Source organism: Dendropsophus ebraccatus, chromosome 3 (assembly GCF_027789765.1).
Source record: "Dendropsophus ebraccatus isolate aDenEbr1 chromosome 3, aDenEbr1.pat, whole genome shotgun sequence".
Taxonomy (NCBI): domain Eukaryota; kingdom Metazoa; phylum Chordata; class Amphibia; order Anura; family Hylidae; genus Dendropsophus; species Dendropsophus ebraccatus.
In genome coordinates this window covers 126,700,778-126,722,888 of record NC_091456.1, presented here as the reverse complement: position 1 = coordinate 126,722,888, position 22,111 = coordinate 126,700,778, and the positions used below count along the sequence as shown (strand labels likewise).

Below are 22,111 nucleotides of genomic sequence, written 5' to 3'. Positions count from 1 at the left end.
GTTCATATCTTTACAATAAAGGTTCAAAAATAGGAGAACCCCGTTTAGCCGCAAAAAAAAAAAAAAAATCCAAAACAGTCCAAAAAAAGTCCCACTACTGTAACAGAAAAAAAAAAGTCCCATTAGCTGTCCCATCACTGCACAGTTGTGTAGAAACCGTGTCAAAAAACGTGCACCCCAGTGCTGTTGTCTGGTCCTTTAATTATGGGCAAGGGCAGTACATGTCTGTTACTGCCCATTGGGTCAACATTCCCCCAGAAGAGAAAGTTAGCCCATTACTCCCACTGTCACCTCCCTGATGCTTTAGGGGGCCAGTTCTGCAAAAGTTCTGCCTCCACCAGCTTGCAACCATCCACCGCTTTGACTGCAGTCCAACCTGCCCTGGTGTCCTACCAACGATGTCAGACCCGGCGCTCTCAGGCTGTCCTCCATTTTGTGAGCCTGGGTGAATGGAGCCACAGTGGGCAGGAGCTCCTCCGGACCATCAGGTAGGAGATATATGAATGGCTGACCCCAGGTCAACTAACGGTGAGAAGTGTTGTAGCCCACAAAGGGAGGAACCTTTTCTCTGCAGTGCAGCAGGAAGGGCTGCGTCAAACACCTTGTATGGCACATGTGATAAACCTCATAGTGCCCAGGTTTCTGCGATCATGTCCTGCCAATTGTTGATCCCTTTTGAGGATGAGACTCTGTTTGTGAGCAGGCATGACTATGGGATCAACGACATCATCCCACTCACCCGTGTTCTGGAAAGTGCGCTGAACAACATCATCAGCGAGGATTCCCAGGCCACCACTCCAAGGCTGAACATCCTCCTCCTCTGTCAATTGTCTGTTCTCAACCATACTGGCCTGGGTACAATCAGGTACTGCCTCCTCCTCAAATAGTCTGTTCTCAACCATACTGGCCTGGGTACAATCAGGTACTGCCTCCTCCTCCTCAAATAATCTGTTCTCAACCATACTAAGCTGGGGGCAATCAAGTGGTGCCGCCTCCTCCAATAGTCTCTTTTAAACCATACTGGGCTGGGTACAATCAAGTGCTACTGCCTCCTCCTCCTCCGTCAATTGTCTGTTCTCAACCATACTGGGTCCAATCCAGTACTATTACGGCTGCTGGTTCCACTGTCAAATGTCTGTTTTCCACCCTACTGGGTCCAAGGAACTTTGTGTCCTATGTCCCGTGTAATCACTTACACCTTGGCTAATTTTTTTTCACTATTTTTGCACTTTGATTTTTGCCACTTTTTTCATTGTAATAGCAACTACAACTAAACGAAACTATACCCTATCAGACTCCCACTATTGTAGCTGCAATTATTCAGCCGCTATACCAAGGTTCGTTTTAGGTTTGGTTCGTACGAATCACGAAAGTTCGCCGGATTGAACCGAACCGAACTTTTCAAAAGTTCGCTCATCCCTACTTATATGTATGTTCTTTATATATAATGTGGACCCGATAATGTATAATGTGGACCCGATATGTATGTTCTTTATATATAATGTGGACCCGATACACATTAACATTTTGCCATGTATAAATAAAGTTACCGGATTTTACCACCCATTGAGCTGGAGATAGTACTGCTTCTTCTTTTCTATATGAAATATTATTTATTATTATTATTTTATTTATTTTTTTATTTTTTTAGCAAGAAAGATTGATATACTCTAATATTTGTTTTGTACCAGGATACTGCTGAGTTTAGTCACTGCAATCGTTCTGCATATGGTTTAAATGATACTGTTTTATTGGACTAACCTAATTTCTCAGAAATTATAGTATTTTATGTATACAGTGTGATGTATCTCAATGTAAACTTTGGGAGCAAAAATAACCAGGCACTGAGTTATGTTTAAAGAAGTTTTCTTCTGCTTCCTGAGTTTCCCTTTTGTTACATAGTTTCCTAAGTAGCATGGCTCATGCAATGTTTAATCTTAAAGTGAGTGAGTTACAAACCCCTTCCACCTACTCAAAGTGCTGGAATTTGCATTTAATATTTGTTTTAAAGCACACATTAAGTCATGGGAACTTTACACCGGGTTACATTGTTAACAATAATCCATGTTGTTTTGTCTTCCTTAGTATTCCATAACATCCCTGAAGACAATTCCAGAACTCTGCAGAAGATGTGATGTCCAGAATGATGATAGATCAGGTAAGCTTGGTGTTTATATTATGGAAATCCGTAATCAACAAAGTACACACATGGGGTGTAAGGGCCCTTGCAAACTGAGTAAAAGAATTTGCAGAATTTATGAGCGGAGTCCACTGGCGGATTCCACTTGTCATTCTCCCTTTCCTATTGCTTGAATGGGATTTCTCTTGCACATCTGCTCTCTGCTGAAACAATGAACATGAATAAGAATACACACAGTACAGTGGCCTTATACAATTATATTTCAAAGGGAGATGAAACATGAACCCCTACGATTAAAGAAAATGTAACGTATATTCAAACGCAAATTAATCCAACTGCAAATAGTGCAATCTAGCTTGATCTCATGAACCCTATGCATATCATTGTGCTAAGCACAACTTCCTCAAATCAATTTGGCTTTTTTTGACTAATTTTCTTACCTTCACTCTTAGCACTGTTTTTGCTAAATCTTCTATTTAGATAGATAGATAATAATTGAGCGCCGGAGTGAAGTTACTGCTCCGGATGAAGATTCATGAGAAGAGGTGGGCGGGCAGGGCAGATCAAATAATTTTAAATAGTAAGTAATGCAAAGATTTACCAAAAACAGCGCTGAGCATAAACATAAGAAAACTACCTTCATTCTCAGTGTCCTGTGTGATATGGATATTTTTTTGCTGTTAGTTTCTCTTTAAAGTGACTCTGTACCCCCAATCTGCCCACCCCAAACCGCTTTTACCTTCATATAGCTGCTTTTAATCCAAGATCTATCCTGGGGTCCGTTTGGCAGGGGATGCAGTTATTGTCCTAAAAAATAACTTTTAATCTTGCATCCCTGTGTCAAACTGACGTGGCCTAGAGTGTGTGGGCATTAGGTTGGCAAAACCTCTCTGTCCCTTCTCCCCGCCCTCTTCAACATTAGGAATGCCCCAGGCAGGTATTTTCCTATTCATCAGCTGTGATGATGGATCTGTGGGCTGGATCGTTAAGGCACCTGTGCAATGTTCACTGCAGAGGAATAGGAAAAATCCTGTCAGGGGCATTCCTAATGATGAAGAGGGTGGGTTTTATTATTTCTATGTGCAATTTTATTGAACAGCTTGTGATGTGATATGCAGATTTGACCTCCTCAAGTAGCTGTGTTCTAATAGTATGCACAGTAGAGTACTTACAAATTAGCAGTTATGGAATTTCATGGTTCACATAACCTGCTTTATGCCGCACCCATAATCGCTAGAATTACAGGCAGCTGTGTGAAGGAGCTTGAGGCCTTAGTAAGTATTCAGATACCCCCAAGCACAGGCTGTAATAGGAACTGAAGACCGAAAGTAATTACCTGACAAATTCCTTTAAACATTGAATTCTAGTCAGGGGGAGGCAGTGAATAGAACATACTATTGTCAGGATCGCTGCCACAGTACTGTGTGCTTATCAGCGTTCCCACTGTGTCAGCAGTGGATTGGTCTCCAATGAACAGAAAGCGGCCACAGTCATTGATCATCCACGAGAAGCATAGGAAAACCATACAGTGTCTTCTGCTTTCTTCAAGATATGGGTCAGCCGAGGACATTTATAGGGGTAAATATGTTGGCAATAAGGAATAAGGTTATTATCATTCCTTATATCTTGTGTGTTGAATCATATTTTATGTTTTATTGTGTTTATTAAGAACACTAGATGCACGTTTATTTCTTTATGGTATTAGATGACTATATTAGATATAGCCTATGATACCATGTATGGCATGAAAAGCTCAAGATAAAATTTACTGTATGTCTTGGCATCCAATACAGCCATTGGCAACCATTGTAAGGCAATACATATAGTTATTCAACATAAAAGCTTGAGGGTCACCTGTCTTGAAGGAGCAAGTTTTATAAATTCAGGTAATTGATAGGTCAGAATTGTCCAGGATATAACAAGGATATGAATCACTGAGCAATGTAATAATAAAGGGGAATGATTTTGTATGCATTAAAACCACCACCACCGCAAGCATGGTAGATAAACAATATAATATAGGAAACAAAAATATAAATCAAGTGTAATTGTGTACTTTTATTCAATATGTAGAACATCTGAAATCTATATATGTATTGTATAATCTGGCTGTTGGGAATGCTTCATATACTGTATACAGTAGCTTTCTTTAATAGTTTTACAATGTATATTCAGGCAGACTTATTATGGTTTTGCTCCCCTTTTCTCTGTTAGGCTATGTTCACACAACGTTAAAAATAAAGAAAAGGCGGCCGATTTTGATATTTATAAAAAAAAAAAAAACTGTTTTTGCCACGATTTAACTGACTGCTATGGCAATGCATTGAAGTCAATGGGAAGATGGATGTCCAATGCACACAATGCATTGAATAATGGACGACTTTACCGCGGACGTCAAAATAATGAACATGATAATTATTTTCGGACGTCTTTTGCAAACACCGGACGTGTTTTATTAGTTGTTCACATACAGTTTTTCTTTTCTCACCGTTCTTTCTCAGTTTTTACTATTAATTCAACGGACTTTTCAATTAAGCCTCACCCAAAGGGCAATTAGTAACTCCAAACTAGAATAATTTACAAACACCAGTCATTGCACTAAGGGGAGGCAAGGCTGCTAAATTACGTCCGTTATTTAAGACTCAAAATGACGGATGTCATTTTAAACTGAGCTTAAAAACATTGTGTGAACATAGCCTTATACAGTAGATCTAGAGTATTAGCAATATGTTATCATATAACATGGATTGTAACCTGCTTATATTCTAAAAAGAAAAGCTTTAAATAACTAAATTCATTCATTATTTTTGTGGGATTTTTTTTTATCAGTTGGGGGGGCTGCTTTTAACCGTTTTCATGTCTGTAGTGGGTCTGTATCTTGCCATTGCGGTGAGTTGTTGCATTTTTGTGTTTTTTGTGTGTTTGCAATTTCAGACATAGCAACATGCTCCTGCCTGGTGTGAATAGTGTTCTGGGAGAGCCGACCAAATTTGTCTTTTTTTCTGTGTTCTAAATTTACATTCTCTTGCTATAGTCTAAGGGTGGAAAAGCACATGGCAGGTTTTTTTTGTGTTGTTTTTTTAAACTGCTACTGCAGTTTTTGTGCCAAAATCAAGTCCACCCTTTATATTTTCCATCCCATGTACATCCACTTGGCACACAGTTTATAAAAAAAAAGTGTGTGTTTCCAGCCAAATTCAAATTTCAGCTGGAAAAATGCATGGCAAATTGCTTTAAGGCTACGTTCACACACCGTCAAAATGTTTTTTTAAAACAACCGGCGTTATTTTATGAGTAATGGCTCTTATTTGCTGTTAAACTACAACCATCCGGTAAAAACGGCCATTATTTTTACAGTGTGTGAACATAGCCTAAAACTACAGTGTCATGTTTGCCAGGGGTTTTTTACCCAAATACTGGACAGGAATAGAAAAGTAGTATATAGTGGTATAGTTCTTCAGGTAGTCACTTTTAAACTCAAAGGCCAGTCTTATACACTGTGGACAACCTCTGGTTAATACTGTTTCCGATCAATAAGTTTATGCTGACCTGATTTATGGGAAGTATTTGTAAAGCTGATAATAATAGCTACAGTGAAAGCTGCATTACACAGTACTAACTTGGCTAACTTATTTACCCTTGGTCCCCCGAAGGTTCCACTACAGCTCCTGCTTGACTCTTTGGCTTGGATCCAGCCCTCCACTGCTTCTCTTCTGTCTTCTTACGATATTAAAGCTGAACCTGCCTGATCAGCGAATCACAGCATCGCCCTGTCTAGGACACTGATTGGCTGAGCAGGCAGGACCTGCACTGACCTCTTGTCTGAGAAGCAAACAGGAGCAGCAAAGGGCTGTAAGGGTTTGATTCGGAGCTGCAGCGGTATTTGGCCAGTGAAATAACACTGCCTACTAATATACCATCAATCAGTGTGGTTTCTGATTCATTTCAGTTGCTGTTTGCTGATGGTCAGTAGATGCCTGAAGCTGTTGCATGGTAGCCTTGGTTCCGTTAGGCTTTCTAAGTGTTTTGGTGATCTTGCTATGTTGCCATTTCAACCATTAAGAAAATGGAAACCTGATGTGCACCACGCACAGCATGCCTTGCTATTTTTCCCACTAATGCTACAGACGCCAAGACAGAACTAGGCAGACCTTATTAGTATAAGTAAGTGGCGTCCATTGGACACCATTGATGTACAATGCTTGATGGACTCGTCACAGCTTGGATTCCATTTTTCTGCTCCTATGAACGTCAAAGACCAAATAGAATATATTACTCACTTTGGTCAGAACTTGCACAGATTTGAAATCTGAGGTGACAGAAAAGCCTCAGCTGATTAATTCATTCTATATTGCAGTGTTCTGCTTTCCATTCCTGAGATCTGTAGAGTAGAAAAATGAGTTTTTCTTTTGAGGCAGACCCCAGTTAATCTAGAGAGATTAAGGCATCATGTATCAACTATCTGATTTGTAAACATTGTAAGGGGGAATGATGTATGAATCAGTAATAAATGAGCACTGGAGAGTCTCAGTACTAACAAACAGCCCATTATCTCTCTTAAATATTTGGACTCTGTCTGATGCTAATTCTTCTTATCCAGATTTGTCCATTAAACCACAAGACGCGGCTAATCCCATCATACATAATCTTCATTTGACAGGTTTGTAGAAGAGCTCCATCTTGTGTGCAGATGGATAACATTTCCCTTCCATCCCTGCACTGTATCCACTATAGTCCTATAAATACTTTAATACATTTTCTTTTTTCAGTGTTTTGTAAGTAAGGCGGATTTATCGACGTTATGTAGCTTTAAGGGCGGCCACGTTGCTACAGGGTTTTATGCATTTTTGTAACCAAACCGAGGTGTGGCTCTTAGAGAAAAGTAATAATAACACGGATGAAAAAGATGTGGTTAAAAGACTGCATGCCATATTATAGAGGTACAGAATCTCTCTGAGGCATAGCACAGTGCCAGAATTACCAAAATTAGCCTCAAGACCTGAAGATTTGTTTAACTTCTAGATAACTCTATGAATCCTGATTCTTACCCAAGGCTGAATCTTATATTTATTAGTTAAGCTAAGTTTACATCTGCGTCAAAGGCTCCATAAAGGGCGTCCTTCACATATTATATATAATAAAGTAAGCCTAATTTTCTGTCTGGCTAAAATGCGGTAAAATTGTGAACAACACCTTAAAACCTGATGGACCCCATTAAAATCTATGGCGTGCATTGGTGCCCATCGTGCAATGGATCTACCATCTCACTTTTTTTTCCTTTTGCCCCCAGATATATTAGACCAACAGAAAAGCAAACACAGCCTCCATGCAAATGTCGTACAGTAGAAACCACGGCACTCGTTTTTCATGCAAGGATAGGTGAATGTTTTATATAACAGTGTGATACAAGGTATAAACTCCGACCATAGACAGAAAGTACATGAGATAAGACCAATGTAATATGCAACGTTTCGGTCCAACCAGGACCTTCCTCAGGCCATAGGGTATACTCCACCGACCCTTTTTCACATACTAAGCATACGAGAGACCCTATGGCCTGAGGAAGGTCCTGGTTGGACCAAAACGTTGCATATTACATTGGTCTCATCTCATGTACTTTATGTCTATGGTCGGAGTTTATACCTTGTATCACACTGTTAAATTAAATCTTCACCTATCTTTGCATGAAAAACGAGTGCCGTGGTTTCTACTGTACAGTATTGGAGGTTGAAGAACCCATTTGCCACTGAGCACCGGCTCTACAATTTGAGACAGAGGTGTGCAGCACTGATCCAATAAATAGTCCATGCAAATGTCAACCTAGCCTTAAAGGGTTAATCTGCCATTAGAAATGTTTTAATATAATGTTGCCCTGTTAGAAAACATAAAATATATTACCTCTCTATGCTACCCTGGTGTCCTTCTGCAGTGTCTCCAGTTACCCCCGCTGACTGCAGCTCATCTCTGGAGTGACAGCCTGCTCAGCCAATTACTGGCTGTGGTGCTGTCTCAGTCAGTGATGCATGCCTTGAGAAAGCGCTTGATAGCGCAAAAGAGTCATCAGGGATTGTTTTTGGATACAATAAAGATGAAGCTTTAAAAGTGCCACAATATGTAATATTCTTGTGTGTACTTGGATGGGCTTATGTGTTAAGCTGAGCACCACCTACAGCACTGATGAGATGTGATTGCACACCTGACTGAGCACAAACGCCTGGGACCAGTAGTGCTGGTGAGATAGCTAACTGTGGACTGACATTTGTATCTAGCTTTGTAACTAAGGCTAGGGCCACAATCCATTTCACTGTATTCGTTCCAGTACATTTAATTTAAATGCACAGAAAAATTTAGTCAACCACATCTTTAAGTGAAAAAAGTTTTTGTTTTTTTTTAATTATCCACTTCCATCGCTTTTTTTTCTTTTAGGCTATGTTCACACTACGTATATTTCCATCCGTAGTGCGAACCGCGAATATACGCCAGTAGTTATGAGGTTGATGCGTACCCTTGAAAGTATACGATATACAGCCGCACAATGCACACTACTTATGAGCCTACGGCCGGATGGTATACGGCGCCGTGAAAAAATAACAAGACCGTTTGAGGCCGGAACTGTTCCAACTCACAGCCGTGGATTTTAATGCGGCCCCGTACGGAATACTTTTTTCAGCCAAATCGAACTTGATTTTTATATTAAAAGGTTCTGTGTGGTTTACTGGGCTGGGCGAAGATTTCCAAGTAAATGACCTGCTTCAGACCGCTTCAAAACAAGCTAGGAAGCATAACTATACTACGGGCGTATGTTCGCAATTCGCCCGCATGTCTATTTTTCACACGGCCGTAGTTTCAGCCGCACATGTCCGGCCACGTACGAACTACGGCCGGACATATACTTAGTGTGAACATAGCCTTATAATGTAAGTCAATGGAAAACGGATCTTGCAGTATGGCATACAATAGAATCCGTTTTTACCAACCATTTTTTACCTTTAATTGTATATGTTAAATGATCACCAAAAACACAGCGTGATTATTGGGGTCAGAACCTACATTCTGTTCCCCAGTACCTGTTCTTCTGTGGTTGAAACTCAATTTTTTGGCTTGTCTTTAATAGATATTAATTCTGTGTTCTGTTCTACTATTCTTCTAATGTGTTTATATTATGACTGGTTTTATTAATGTTAATCATTATGGGGCCAGCAAGAGAGATGTGTTTAACATAGTGAATTACTGTAATTTAAATCTTCAGTGTAGTCTAGACGAACGTACTGTACTTCTGGTTCACTAGGACTGACAGATGAGCAGCCTTAAAGACATATACCATATGGACAGAAGTATCGGGACACCTACACATTAAAATTATAGCAGCTTATGGCAATGGGAAAATGATGTCTATCATTCTGATGGCTTTCATTTTGGCACCCGTAGACACAGGGCCGTAGCTAGGGGGAGGCAAAGGGGGCAGCTGCCCTGGGCGCTGAGACCAGGGGGGGCGCCATCACAGGGAGCAGAGAGAGGATGGCAGTGGATGAGGCAGCCTGGAAGCCTCCTGCCCTCTGTCAGTGTGAGGAGACAGGGGACGATTTTACTTCATCAAAATAGCTATTTCCCATACTGTACTGTCTCCTGGCTGCTGATTAGCTATAATATGCGCAAAATCCCTGCGTTTTTCCAGCGATTTTGCGCAAATTAGGGCTAAACAGCATCCAGGAAACAGTACAGCAAAGTTACTGTGTAGATGGTAAAGGACCTTGACATGTGACTATGATGTCGCCGCAGGTCTTGTATATACACTGCACTATGGAGGAGGAAGAAAGAAAATACAGGTTTGTGGGAAGGGGAGGACAATCAGGGGTGCACAGTCTGGGGAGGAGAGGGGGACAGGGGGGTACAGGGTGACACTTGTCTGGGATGGGGGGGCACACAAGAGTCCAGTGTCTATTTAGGGGTCTGATCTGGTTGTACATTATTCTATACTTAACCCCTTAATAACTGCCCTCTCCAAATATATATCATATTTATATAAACCTCACCTACTATCTGCAGAGGTAGGGAACCTTGGCTCTCCAGTTGTTGCAGATCTACAACTCCCATCATGTCTGGACAGCCAAAGTTTTAGCTTTGACTGTCCATGTATGATGGGAGTTGTAGTTTTGCAACAGCTGGAGAGCCAAAGTTCCCTACGCCGATCTATAAAGCACCTGTATTTGTCATTTTTCTAATTTATTTCTATTTTGAATTTGGTGATGGAATACCTTACTGGAGGTATTACTGCTGTTGTCTCTGCTGCTGAGTGGAGTTGATGGAACCTCGGGAAATCCTAGGTTTTATAGAACTCGAACATTCACAAACCTGACGCTTTAGATTGCTGATGCCTTCCCGGTCCGTGGGGAAGGAGAAGAGTGCCCGGGTACCGATTGGAATTCCTATTACCTAGGCTGAATCCCAGAATTCCAGTCAGTACCCGGGCACTCTCCTCCTTCCCCACGGACCGGGAAGGCATCAGCAATCTAATGCGGCAGGTTTGGGAATGTTCGAGTTCAATCGAACCTAGGATTTCCCGAAGTTCGATCGACTCTACTGCTGAGCATACCTGTGCATTAGGATACGGCACCATAGAATCACACTAAATACGTAGTAGATAAAGATTACCGGCACTACTGCTGGAGGAATTCATCAATCACCATGCTTCCCATTAGCAGCCAGTTTGACACATACACTTCTAATAGCTCTTTATTTTTCTCAACTCCTAAAAAATTACCCCATAACTTTGTCACTTCTCCACCAAACTTTACAGTTGGCACAATGCAGTCAGGCAGGTAACTTTCTCCTGTCACTAACCAAACCCAGACTTCTCTATCAGACTGCCAGATAGGGACGAGCGATATCTCACTCCACAGAACACATTTTTACTACTCCAGAGTCAGTGGAAGTGTTTTTACCACTCCATCCGATGCTTGGCATTGTGGTTGGTGACGTACGGCTTGCATGCATCTGCTCAGACATTGAAACCCATGCCAAGAAGCTTCCAGGGAATTTTTATGGTGATATTAATGCAAGATTATACTCTGCAGTTAAGTCAGCAAAGCGTTGGTGCTCTGTGTGACTCAGCACTTGATGACCCTGCTCTGAAACTTTAAATGGTCTCCAGTTCTGATTTTAATAATAGCACTCACGGATGACTGTGGAAGATCCAAGGATCCAAGGGGTAAAGAAATTTCATAAACTGACCTGTTACAGTACCACACTGGAATTTAGTAAGATCTTTATAATGACCCTCTTTTAAAAAATGTTTGTAAAGGCAGACTGCATTGGTAGGGGCTACATTTTATACACCTGTTACAATAGTACTCAATCAAACACCTGAATACCTTGATTAATGGACACGTACACAGGGCACTGCAGGGACACTGAGTATCCCCCTGCCATCATCCTCTCCAGCAGCCACAGCCCGCACAGCTCTGGGAGTCGGGTCGTGACATCACCATTTATCCAGGAAGTGATGCCTTGATGCAGTATGTGCAGAGAAAAAAGCACTTTATAAGCATTTCCCATAATAGGTGTATATTGGGGATTTATATAACTTTTGGGGGGGTAATATAATATTTTAATAAATGTTTTCTTTAAAGAAAAGTCAGAATAGAGCCGTCAACAGAGTAATACAAGAAAACAGAGATCTAATACACTTGACAACAAATACATGGAGTGCATGGTCATACGCATTAGGTAGGATCCAGCTCAGCCCTCTAAACAAACAAAAAAGTAAATAAACAGTAGCCCAAAAAAGTTTAGATAGTTAAGTCCAGAGTTGGGTTATAAGCCAGGACAGCAGATCCATGTCTGCAAGGCTGACAAGAAGCTGAAAGTGTAGCCGAGTCTTCCCTGCTGGTCGGAGCATTGTGCAGAAAGAAGTGTTTTCATAAGACTTAGACAGAATTCATTTCCATGCACTGCCTTTAATGGTTCCTGTCAGAATGAAACAGCTGGGTAGCATATGGTATTCATTTCCCTGTATCACTTGGAAAAAATTTCACATGTAAATAGAACTTACATAAAAGTGAAGACCATGAACCCAGAATCTTATATAAGACATGAATAAATGGGCACAATGGTGTCTCTGTATTGGACGAATTGGGATTTCCGTTATTCCAAGATAACATGAAGCATAGGCTTTCCAGGCGGCTGTGTAGATCTTGCAAGGTCTTACCCAAAGTTTCACATTACTTTAATTTCTCTACTTCCTGAACTGTAATACTGGTGGAGATAGAGATTGCCAATATGTATTGAAGAGGAAAATGTATGACCCTCTTAAGGTCGTAATCAGAATAATGATGATGATGATGATGATGAAACGTGTTGCTTCTGGACACATGTAGACAGCACTACAAAGCAACATTGCCATCCGCTGTGAGCCCCTTTACTGCCAGTTGGTATTGCATATATACTTGGGAAATGTATTAATAGCCATTTTCTAAAGCAAATATTGGCAATATTCTGAGTATTCTTTAAGTTAGGTGTAAGTTGTAGAGATCTGTGAAATCTTTGAGAGGACTTAGGTTATCAGCCATTCTAAATACACAAAAAGCTGAAGGGCAAATACAAGGAATTGATTTACATAAATTACATAACCCTATTATACTTTTAGTTATGTACTTCCTTTGTGTATACTATGAACTGCTTCAAATGATGAGTCAAAGGAATGAAATATGTTCAAGTTCTCATACACCTTCAATAGTTGGTGGACAACAGCTATCTCTCCCAATCCACCCATCTACATGAACATTTGTCAGTGCTGGTGGCGTCTCATATTTTGTAGAATGAAAGGGTTGGGCTATTGAAATCCAGTTTGCCTGATTCTCCTCACTGGGTAGAGTTGAGATGCTCCTATACAAAGTTGAATTTGGCGTAGATAGAAGGTTCAGACAATTGACTGGACTTGAATAATATGTACACTGTAGTAAAAACTGTGCTCATAGTAAAGAGTAGTCTGTGCAGTAATAAAGGTATCCCAGACACTGTTGAGCCAAGATTGTAGCTTTCCTTGTAATCTCAGCTACTTGTTTTATCAAATGTATTCATCTTACCATAAAGAACCTATTGCTATCTTTCTATCTGGTATCCCACAATGCCCTGCTCTGAAAGCAGTTAAAAACTTATATATGGCAAGGTCAATCGCTATCCCATCACTTACTTGGAATGGAAAACTCTTATTTTACGCCACAATGTTCAATGTTTTAACTCTGGCTATAGATGCTGGTATATCCTGTTGTAAGCATATAGCTTACTGTATTTTAACTAGGTTTTCATGCAAACAAAACCATATGTGGTTTGTCATTCATTAAAATGCTTGAAATGGTTTAGTCATTTTCAATGAACCAAACATTTTCCCATTTACAAGTGACATTTAACTTGAAATTCCTGAAATATTCTAGTAATGATCTTAGAGGCAGGTGCACTGCAGCCAGCAACAAGTATACTTAGAAAAGTTCTCTGGAAAGGAATAGATTGTATGGTGCAATGTAACGCTGATGTGCCAGATACATTGAGTTGCCACTTGAGGTTTGTGTCACGCTGGCAATGAATAGGAACAGGCCGCCTTTGTCCACCACATTTTTAAATACGATTTAATTAGTAAACTACAAGAAGGATCAAGGATCTTTTTTTCTGAATATTCTGTAAGGTTTACTTACACCAGTGCTGGGCACTTGAGACTTGTGCCCCAGTTCCCAGACTTTACATGAAAAACATGATTAGAGATGTACTATGAGGCTAAGTTCACACTACAGGATTTTTTGGCCGTCATGGCCGATGGCCATCAAAAAAGACTTCCGATATTTGCCGATATTTGATCATTATAGATCATTAGCAAATATTGGTACTTTTTTTGACAGCGATTGGCAATGACAGCTGAAAAATCCTATAGTGTGAACTTAGCCTTACACTAAGCAAAGTAATACAGTTTGTGTGTGGTGTCTTCCACATACAGTTACACAGTTACACAGTTATCTTGCACCTTTATTTTTAATGTCTATTTCTTCTATAGACAAGGTTCTAGTGAAAAATGACACCCCTAGCTGTTCTTATATATTTATTTTTTTTCTACACATTTGACACATTTGAAATCTTTCCCTACTGTATTGTCCAAGGCCTTTTGTTCCATAACACTGTACACAACAAATGCACAGCTTCGGGGTGCAAGAGCAAATGAATTTGGTTCCAGCTATTTCACCTGAAGACACCATACTTCCTCAGCAGGCCTGTAACCTGATCACTTGCTGCTGCACCTGCATACAGTTAGCAAGTGGCACTCTCTTGCTTCCGAATTTTGCTGTTGGACTATTTCTAAAGTTCAATCTGAACATTACCATTATTTCCTCAGATCACCATTTACTTGTGGCTCGGGCTGCCCACACATGGCCCATGCTTGCTGCCTTTTCTACATACAAATCAATATTTAAAACTTTAGTTTCTCAGGCTGTTTTATATATTTGGGAGAGAATGTGGACCATGGGCTAAAAAAGTTAAACCTTTGAAAAGTATTCAGGTATGTCGGGTCCCATCTAACACGTCAGTGGAAAATATATGAGTACATGTATTGTTAGTGCAAAGAGTGCAAAGTGCCTTTACCCATTTTTGCCCTAGGGTGCAGGTATTTTTGTACTCTGTAATTTGCATTCAGCGCCATAACAAATCTTGTAAACAGATGCAATACTTCTGCAGGGAGTATTTCTTCTGTGGGGCCTGTGAATTTTTTTTCAACGATAATGTTCTGTTAGTTACAGTCTGCTACTAACAGGGCTTTAGCCCAAAAAAATGGAGACTCCCTGTGAGCCTCCTAGGCCTCAACCTTGTCAGCCTTAACAGGAACCAATCACTGTCCTGGGGCTGTCCAACTCAGTATTCACGCCACTCTTGGTCGTCAGTTGTTGAAGGTGTATGGACACTTATATAGATAATATGCCCCTGAAAGGGAATAAGGGCCACTTCACAAAGCCTTATGTGCAGCCACGTGCACCCAGACCAGTGCTTATTTGTTGTGCCTTAACATCTAGGCCACACAAACAATCTCTACATTGTTATTGGCCACACATCCCCTGTATAGACCGAGATGATGATTTACCATCCGCATTAAATCAACTGATTGTTGAACTTTTTCTTGGTTATTGGTTGATTGCAATCTGCAGCTGACGAAAGATGAAAGTAAAGGGCCACACAAAATAATTCAGTGATCATTCTTGCATCCCTTCCTACACAATCACTGATCTCTGTACAGGCTCTTCAAATGAGCACTGATCAAGAAGATCAGAACCTGGCAGCAGTCGGTCCATTTAAAAGGGCCCTTAGTCTTGAAGGGTAGTATTCTCCTAGGGGAGACTGCCAGCTGGCATACAGTAGGTAGTTTTATCTATCAGTTAATACTCCACATTTAAATATCATATCTTGGTGTCATACTGTACATAATAGTTGGGAAGTTCTGCAAAAGTCATTTCATAGGTGCACAGAAGCTTGAAGCTTTTTGGTGGACTGTACCACAGAAAGTTACTGTTTAGAGATGAGCGAACCGGGTTCGGGTTCGAGTCGATCCGAACCCGAACGTTTGGTATTTGATTAGCTGGGGCTGATGAACTTGGATAAAGCTCTAAGGTTGTCTGGAAAACATGGATACAGCCAATGACTATATCCATGATTTCCACATAGCCTTAGGGCTTTATCCAACTTCAGCAGCCACCGCTAATCAAATGCTGAAAGTTGGGGTTCGGATCGACTCGAGGTTCGCTCATCTCTATTACTGTTTTTTTTTTTCTCTCATGCTCTACCGCTCTCTTGCTTTACCGCTAACAGCATTTATATGTATACCACAGAAAATAATTCTTATGCCTAAAAATCATAAAACACTGGAAACTTGTGTACAGTTGATTTCCAGCTCTTATTTGATGGTGTGATTCTTTGCTTTGATCATGGAAACAGACTGAAATATGATCACCTTTTAGGGTGAAGATCCCAAATGTTCAGCAAATATACCAAGAATTAAAAATACTATTCATTATATGGAAATCTTTGTAATTGGGTATGAAGAAGAATGATCAGTAACCCACCAGTCAATTGCTGTGGTATTGCTTCCCCGCAGCAGAATATATCCAGTTACTAGTTACAGACGTAAATGAGCTTATTAAGTACTTTCTTCACAAATGAGTCACGTATGGCTGTCTCTGCTAGTAGCCACAGTGTTAAGACCAATGAGACTTGATGTGGTTATAGACTAAGATGTTCTAATTTTTCTTTAAGGCTATGTTCCCACACAGTGTTTTTGCTTAGTATTTTGGTCAATATTTTGTAACCAATACCAGGAGTGGATTGAAAACACAGAAAGAAATGTTCAGTGTGGATGGGCATCATTTAATGGCAAATAATAACTGCTATTTTTTGGTTTTGGGATAACGGCTATTTGCCATTAAATGACGGCCATCTACTAACTTTACTCGCTCCCACTGTTGCTGCCTTCTCCTGTAGCAGGTCTCATTTAACAGCACTTATGTTTATCGTTGGTGCGTTCACTGTTGACTCATCGTTGGTCACAGTGGTGCCACACCTTTGACATTAATTGGCTGATCACACAGTGTACATGCTAGCCCCAAACAGAAGAAGCACTGTAGAAAGGGAGTGGTTTTGGGAAAGAACAACACCGAGATTGAGGAAGGTAAGTATAGTTGTTTTGCACCAGGCTGAGCACACTGTTAAATAGTACTACTACTGTAATTTTTTTCTATTTTGCATCAGTTTTTCAAAGTGAAATTCAGTTTCCTGTCTAGAAGACAGCCTAAAAGGAATGGATGCAGTGCTTATGACATACTGTGTTACACTTATTTGCACAACAACGGCCATTGTTTTTACATAGTGTAAACATAGCCTTAAAGGATAACTCCAGCCAAAACTGATTTTTTATTTTATTATTAAATTAGACAAAGTTAGACAAATTCCTAATGTACATTACTTGTGAAAAATGCCCATATAGTGCTTCTTTCCTTAATTTAGTAGATCAGGGAGGCTTCAAATTCTCTAAAAGACTGTGATGTCACAAATCAGGCGTAATTCATATGGAGTGTCCAGCAGGGGGTGCACTATTTGTAGAAGTCTATGACACTGTATTGTCTATAGAATTCTACGTAATGTAATGCAGTGTAATGTACACTATGCTTTATTGATGCAGTACGTTTATGGAATAATTTGTCCTTGCTCCCTAAATGGAGGGCACCGAGCAGGGAGGGAGAGAGGTGCTGGTGCATCTAACTACCACCCCCCTCCCTTCCTGCTCAGTGGGACATATAGACACTACTACATCTCCCATCATCTGCTCATACTATGAGCGCTCCAGACCCATGCTCAGGAGTGCGCATAGTATGAGCAGATGATGGGGGAGTAGTACCAGGGAGATCCCCATGACCAAGACCCCACCCAGCCGACATCCCCATCTCCCAGCCAGTGTCCTTGCTCCCCAAATATTCCATAAATGTACTGCATCAATAAAGCATAATGTACATTACACTACATACCATTACATAGACTTCCATAGACAATACAGTCCCATAGACTTCTACATATAGTGCGCCCCCTGCTGGACACTCCATATGAATTACACCTGATTCGTGATGTCACTTTTTTTTTTTTAGAGAATTTGAAGCCTCTATGATCTACTAAATTAAGGGAAATAGCACTAAATGTATATTTCCCATAATTAATGTACATAAGAATTTGTCTAACTTTCCTTAAGTAATAACATCTTAAAAAATAAGTTTGGGCTGGAGTTGTCCTTTAGGCTATATTCACACAAAATAAGAGACCGGACGTTCCGTGACCCGGCCGGATAACGGAATGGCCGGTCTCTTAAAAGATCATCTCGGCCAGTACTGCAGTAGCGGCCGGATGATCTTTCAGGCCACAGATTTCTTATGCGGGCGCATCTGCATCAGAACTCCCCACAGCACACTATGGAGCGAGCGGCCGGAGCCGCTCCCTCCACAGTGTGCACTGACATAGTTTTCTACGGCCACTATTCAATGAATAGCGGCCGCAGAAAACTGACCTGTCAGTTGTTTGAGGCGCCGCAAGGGATCCAGGCGGAGTGTATACTATGTGTATACGCTCTGGCCGGGATCCCATAGGCAGCAATGGCACAAATATTTTCGTATAAATTTGGTTGTACAAAAATATATTTAATATGTGTGAACATAGCCTTAGGCTATGTTCACACTACGTATCTTTCCGGCCGTAGTGCAAACCGCGAAGATACGCACGTAGTTTTGAGGTTGATGCGTTCGCTTGAAAGTATACCATATACGCCCGCACAATGCACACTATGTATGAGCTTACAGCCGGATCGTATGCGGCTCTGTGAAAAATGAACAAGACCATTGTTTGAGGACGGAAATGTTCCAACTCACGGCCGTGGTTTTCTGTGTGGTCCCGTATGGAGTACTTATTTCAGCCAAATTGAACTTGATTTTTAGATCCAAAAGGTTCTGTGTGTTTTATTGGGCTGGGCGAAGATTTCCAAGTAAATGACCTGCCTCAGATCGCTTCGAAACAAGCTAGGGAAGCATAACTCTACTACGGGCGTATGTTCGCGGTTCACCCGTATGTTCGCAATCCGGCCGCATGTCTATTTTTCCCACGGCCGTACTTTCAGCCGCACATGTATGGCTGTACGAACTACGGCCAGACTCATACGTAAGTGTTAGTCTACCTACATTACAGTTTTTGCATGTATAGATGTCATGAGAATCAGTGGGTCCCTAAAGTATCAGTATATATATTTCCTTTGTTATATATTTCCTTTGTTAACATCAGAGTTTGATGCAGTGTGACTTATAGTGATCCCAGCTGTATTTTTTCATACTTTTTATATTTCTGGTGTAATTGAGGGTGAGGCTGTCCAGCTGCAAGCCCTAGTACTACATAAATATTGTCTGCTGGAAAGGTATCAGTGTTTATATAAAATAAAATTATTAGTAATAGAAATAAACAATGTGGAATTAAGCAGTTGTGTTTTTGTTTCGCAAATGTTTGAATGCTGCAGTGCAAGACTAACAGGAACTCTTTCTGTGTTAAATGCTTTATATGGGAATGAGTATCGGGCTAGATAGAAGATCCTCTGAATAGCCCCAAGTTAAAATGAGCCCCTGAGGAACATTTATAGTACCCTCAAAAATATGTAATCAAAATGAAGTAAACATCGGTCAAGTTAATAGATGCCTGTTGCATATAGTAATGGGACTCACATCTGACTGAAAATTAGACTTGTGGTGGTTGTAAGGCAGCCAGGCATATTTCCAGAGGGCCGTTCTGCTTGATCCTACAGTGGGTCACTCAGCTTGCCCGTCAATTGCCTTTATACACTCCCAAGATGTCCTGGGCTGCCTGCTCAGATGTGCCTGTATGCTGTTCCCTCATTATGGTTGTTAGAGTGGCTTTATGTTCCGGAGCTGCATTCTTCCTTTCTGTGCATTGCTCTACCAGTCCTTTATCGTTGTGCTCTGCTCCCTCTTCATGTTCCCTTCCACAAATGGTGCTATTTTACAGCAAATACACAATTTGTTGGAAATAGGAAAATCTCAGATACAAAACATAAAAAACACCACAAAAATGGCATGATTACAAAATAATTGCAAACATGCACATAATAATTGTCAATTAACAATTCCTGAACGGTGGGTCATTGCGGTGGTCCCTGACGGCTTGTCCCCGCCCCACTGGCCGGGATTGATAATTTGTGTTGTTTTGGTGGGGGGTGAAGTGTCTATTAATAAAGGCTGATAGTATGGGAATAAGCAGCTAAGGACCCTCACGATTACTCGTGGTTCAGGCAGCATGAATGTGATGACAGATTCCCTATTAATAAAGTGGGATTGTAACGGTAATTGCATTTTTATGAGCAGATGAAATTGCTTTCTGTAGAACAATGCAAATCAGTGTACTCTCATTGTCAAGCATTTCTAGGATTACTGACCTGGAAAATAAATTGGAAAAGTTATTTTGGGGAAATTAACCCCTTCAAGACAGAGCCCTTTAATGCACAAAAGTCCGGGTCAAATTAATGCAATGTGCCTCCTCACCTTCTAAGAGCCATAGCGCTTATATTTTTCCACCTACAGGGCTGGTTGGGGTGTCATTTTTTGCGCCATGATCTCTATTAATTAATATTCCAATATCCAATATCATATTGGTGTAACAGAAAAAATTTTGATTGCTTTTTATAATTTTTTTTGTGATATATAATTTAATAAAATCAGCACTCCTGGTGCGTTTTTTTCTGTGTACGCCGTTCACCGTGCGGGAACAATAATGTTATATTTTAATAGATCGGACAATTCTGCACGCTACGATATGTAATATGTTTTGTTTATTTTTTAAACTTTTATTGGGAGGGGGTTTATAAGGAGTTTTTGATACTTGTACAAAACTTTTTTATTACATTTTTTTTTCACTTTTATCACTGTAAAATATGCAATCATAGCATAGCATAGCATAGCATAGATCAGTGTTATCAGCGATCTTTGTATAGAGCCTGCCTGAGAGCAGACTCTATATATGGATCGCCTATCCGACAGGACGGAGGTAAGGAGCTTACCCCCGCCTATCGGCGCATGCGATCGGCACGGCTGCGGGGGTCCCGATCACTCAGTGACAGATGCTTGATCTGTCATTGAGCACCTTAAATGCCGTGATCGCTGTAGATCACTGTGATCGCTATGCTCCCGCTCACATCATTATGTATGTGCAGTAGGAACGTATATATACAGATTGCTGACGTGAAGGGGTTAAGTAAATCACTGCCCTTCTTCTAGAATAGCCATATACACAAATACCGCATACACTGTCCAACTATTATTGTATGACATAATAGTTTCATTTCAATGGCTCATCAGATTGGATCTTCTTTTCTATTTCATTGATTTCTTTTTTTTTTTCGGCAGTCGGCTTGTCAGCTGGCTTCTTTTTAACTCAGTGCTGCTCCATGTCACTCCTCCCTGGGTGCCTGGAAAAGCTGGAACCAGTCCTGGGAAACTTCTCACAGATAAAAGGCAGCCAGCTGACAGCTGATCTGTCAGCTAACAAAGCGATCTGCTGTATTATTACTGCACATTCGCTCATCTCTACCTTTTACCATCTGATTATGTTGAGGCTTTTGAAATTTACTGCCCAGCTCTGTTAATGCATTCTGTTTCCCGGGGAGGACAGTGCAGGAACGGATTTGTAAGTTATAATTTATCAACCTGGGATCTTCAGTCATTTGTCTAAAAATTATTAGTCAGTTATTATGTATAGTCAGTGGAAAAGTTCAACCTGCCCGCTTCTTGGCAGTGATATTAACATGTTTATGAGTTTAGACCTTTCAAGAGACTTCTGCTATTTTCTTTATAACTCTAAGTCCTATACTTTAGGGGTCCGTTTTTTCAGAAGACAAACACTGCCTTTATGTCATCTTTGCTGCCACATATATTATCAGTACAGAATTAATACCAAATGGAACTCAAGACAATATAGAAGGTTTAATGCTGATATTTAGTTCCTTTAAGCATGTAATATAACATTGCCATGGCTATGTTCAGACACTGTTTTTGGGACTTGTATTGAGACATAAAACACCCCAAAAAGCAGACATTGCATTACCTTCAATTGAAAAACGTACCAGTTTACAAGCTGTTTAGTTTTACTTCTATAATTATTTTCAGATGCAAAAATTATGTCCAAGGAACTTTTTATGGGCCGTTTCTTAGAAAAAAAATCAGTTTTTGGAACATTTTCTGACGCCTTTTTGGGCTTTTTGCAAATAGGATATAAACATTTGCTGTGGCAAAGAAAAACTGAAGAAAAAAAAAATCGGAAAGTTTTGGACTCTAGTTGACTTTAAAAGCATATTGTATCGAGCATCAAAATGGGTCGTTTTTATTTTTTTAACAATATTTTATTAGT

At 40.4% G+C, this 22,111-nt stretch overlaps 1 protein-coding gene across 3 annotated transcripts in view; it reads left to right on the top strand.

The window, feature by feature from the left end:
• The window catches only part of SNCAIP (synuclein alpha interacting protein), a 248,530-nt gene that overhangs the window by 165,261 nt on the left and 61,158 nt on the right, over positions 1 to 22,111 (top strand). For all 3 annotated transcript variants that reach the window (XM_069962653.1, XM_069962652.1, XM_069962654.1), the window contains one exon: positions 2,086 to 2,158. In XM_069962653.1, coding sequence (XP_069818754.1) covers positions 2,086 to 2,158 — 73 coding nt within the window. The remainder of the gene's footprint in view (positions 1 to 2,085; positions 2,159 to 22,111) is intronic.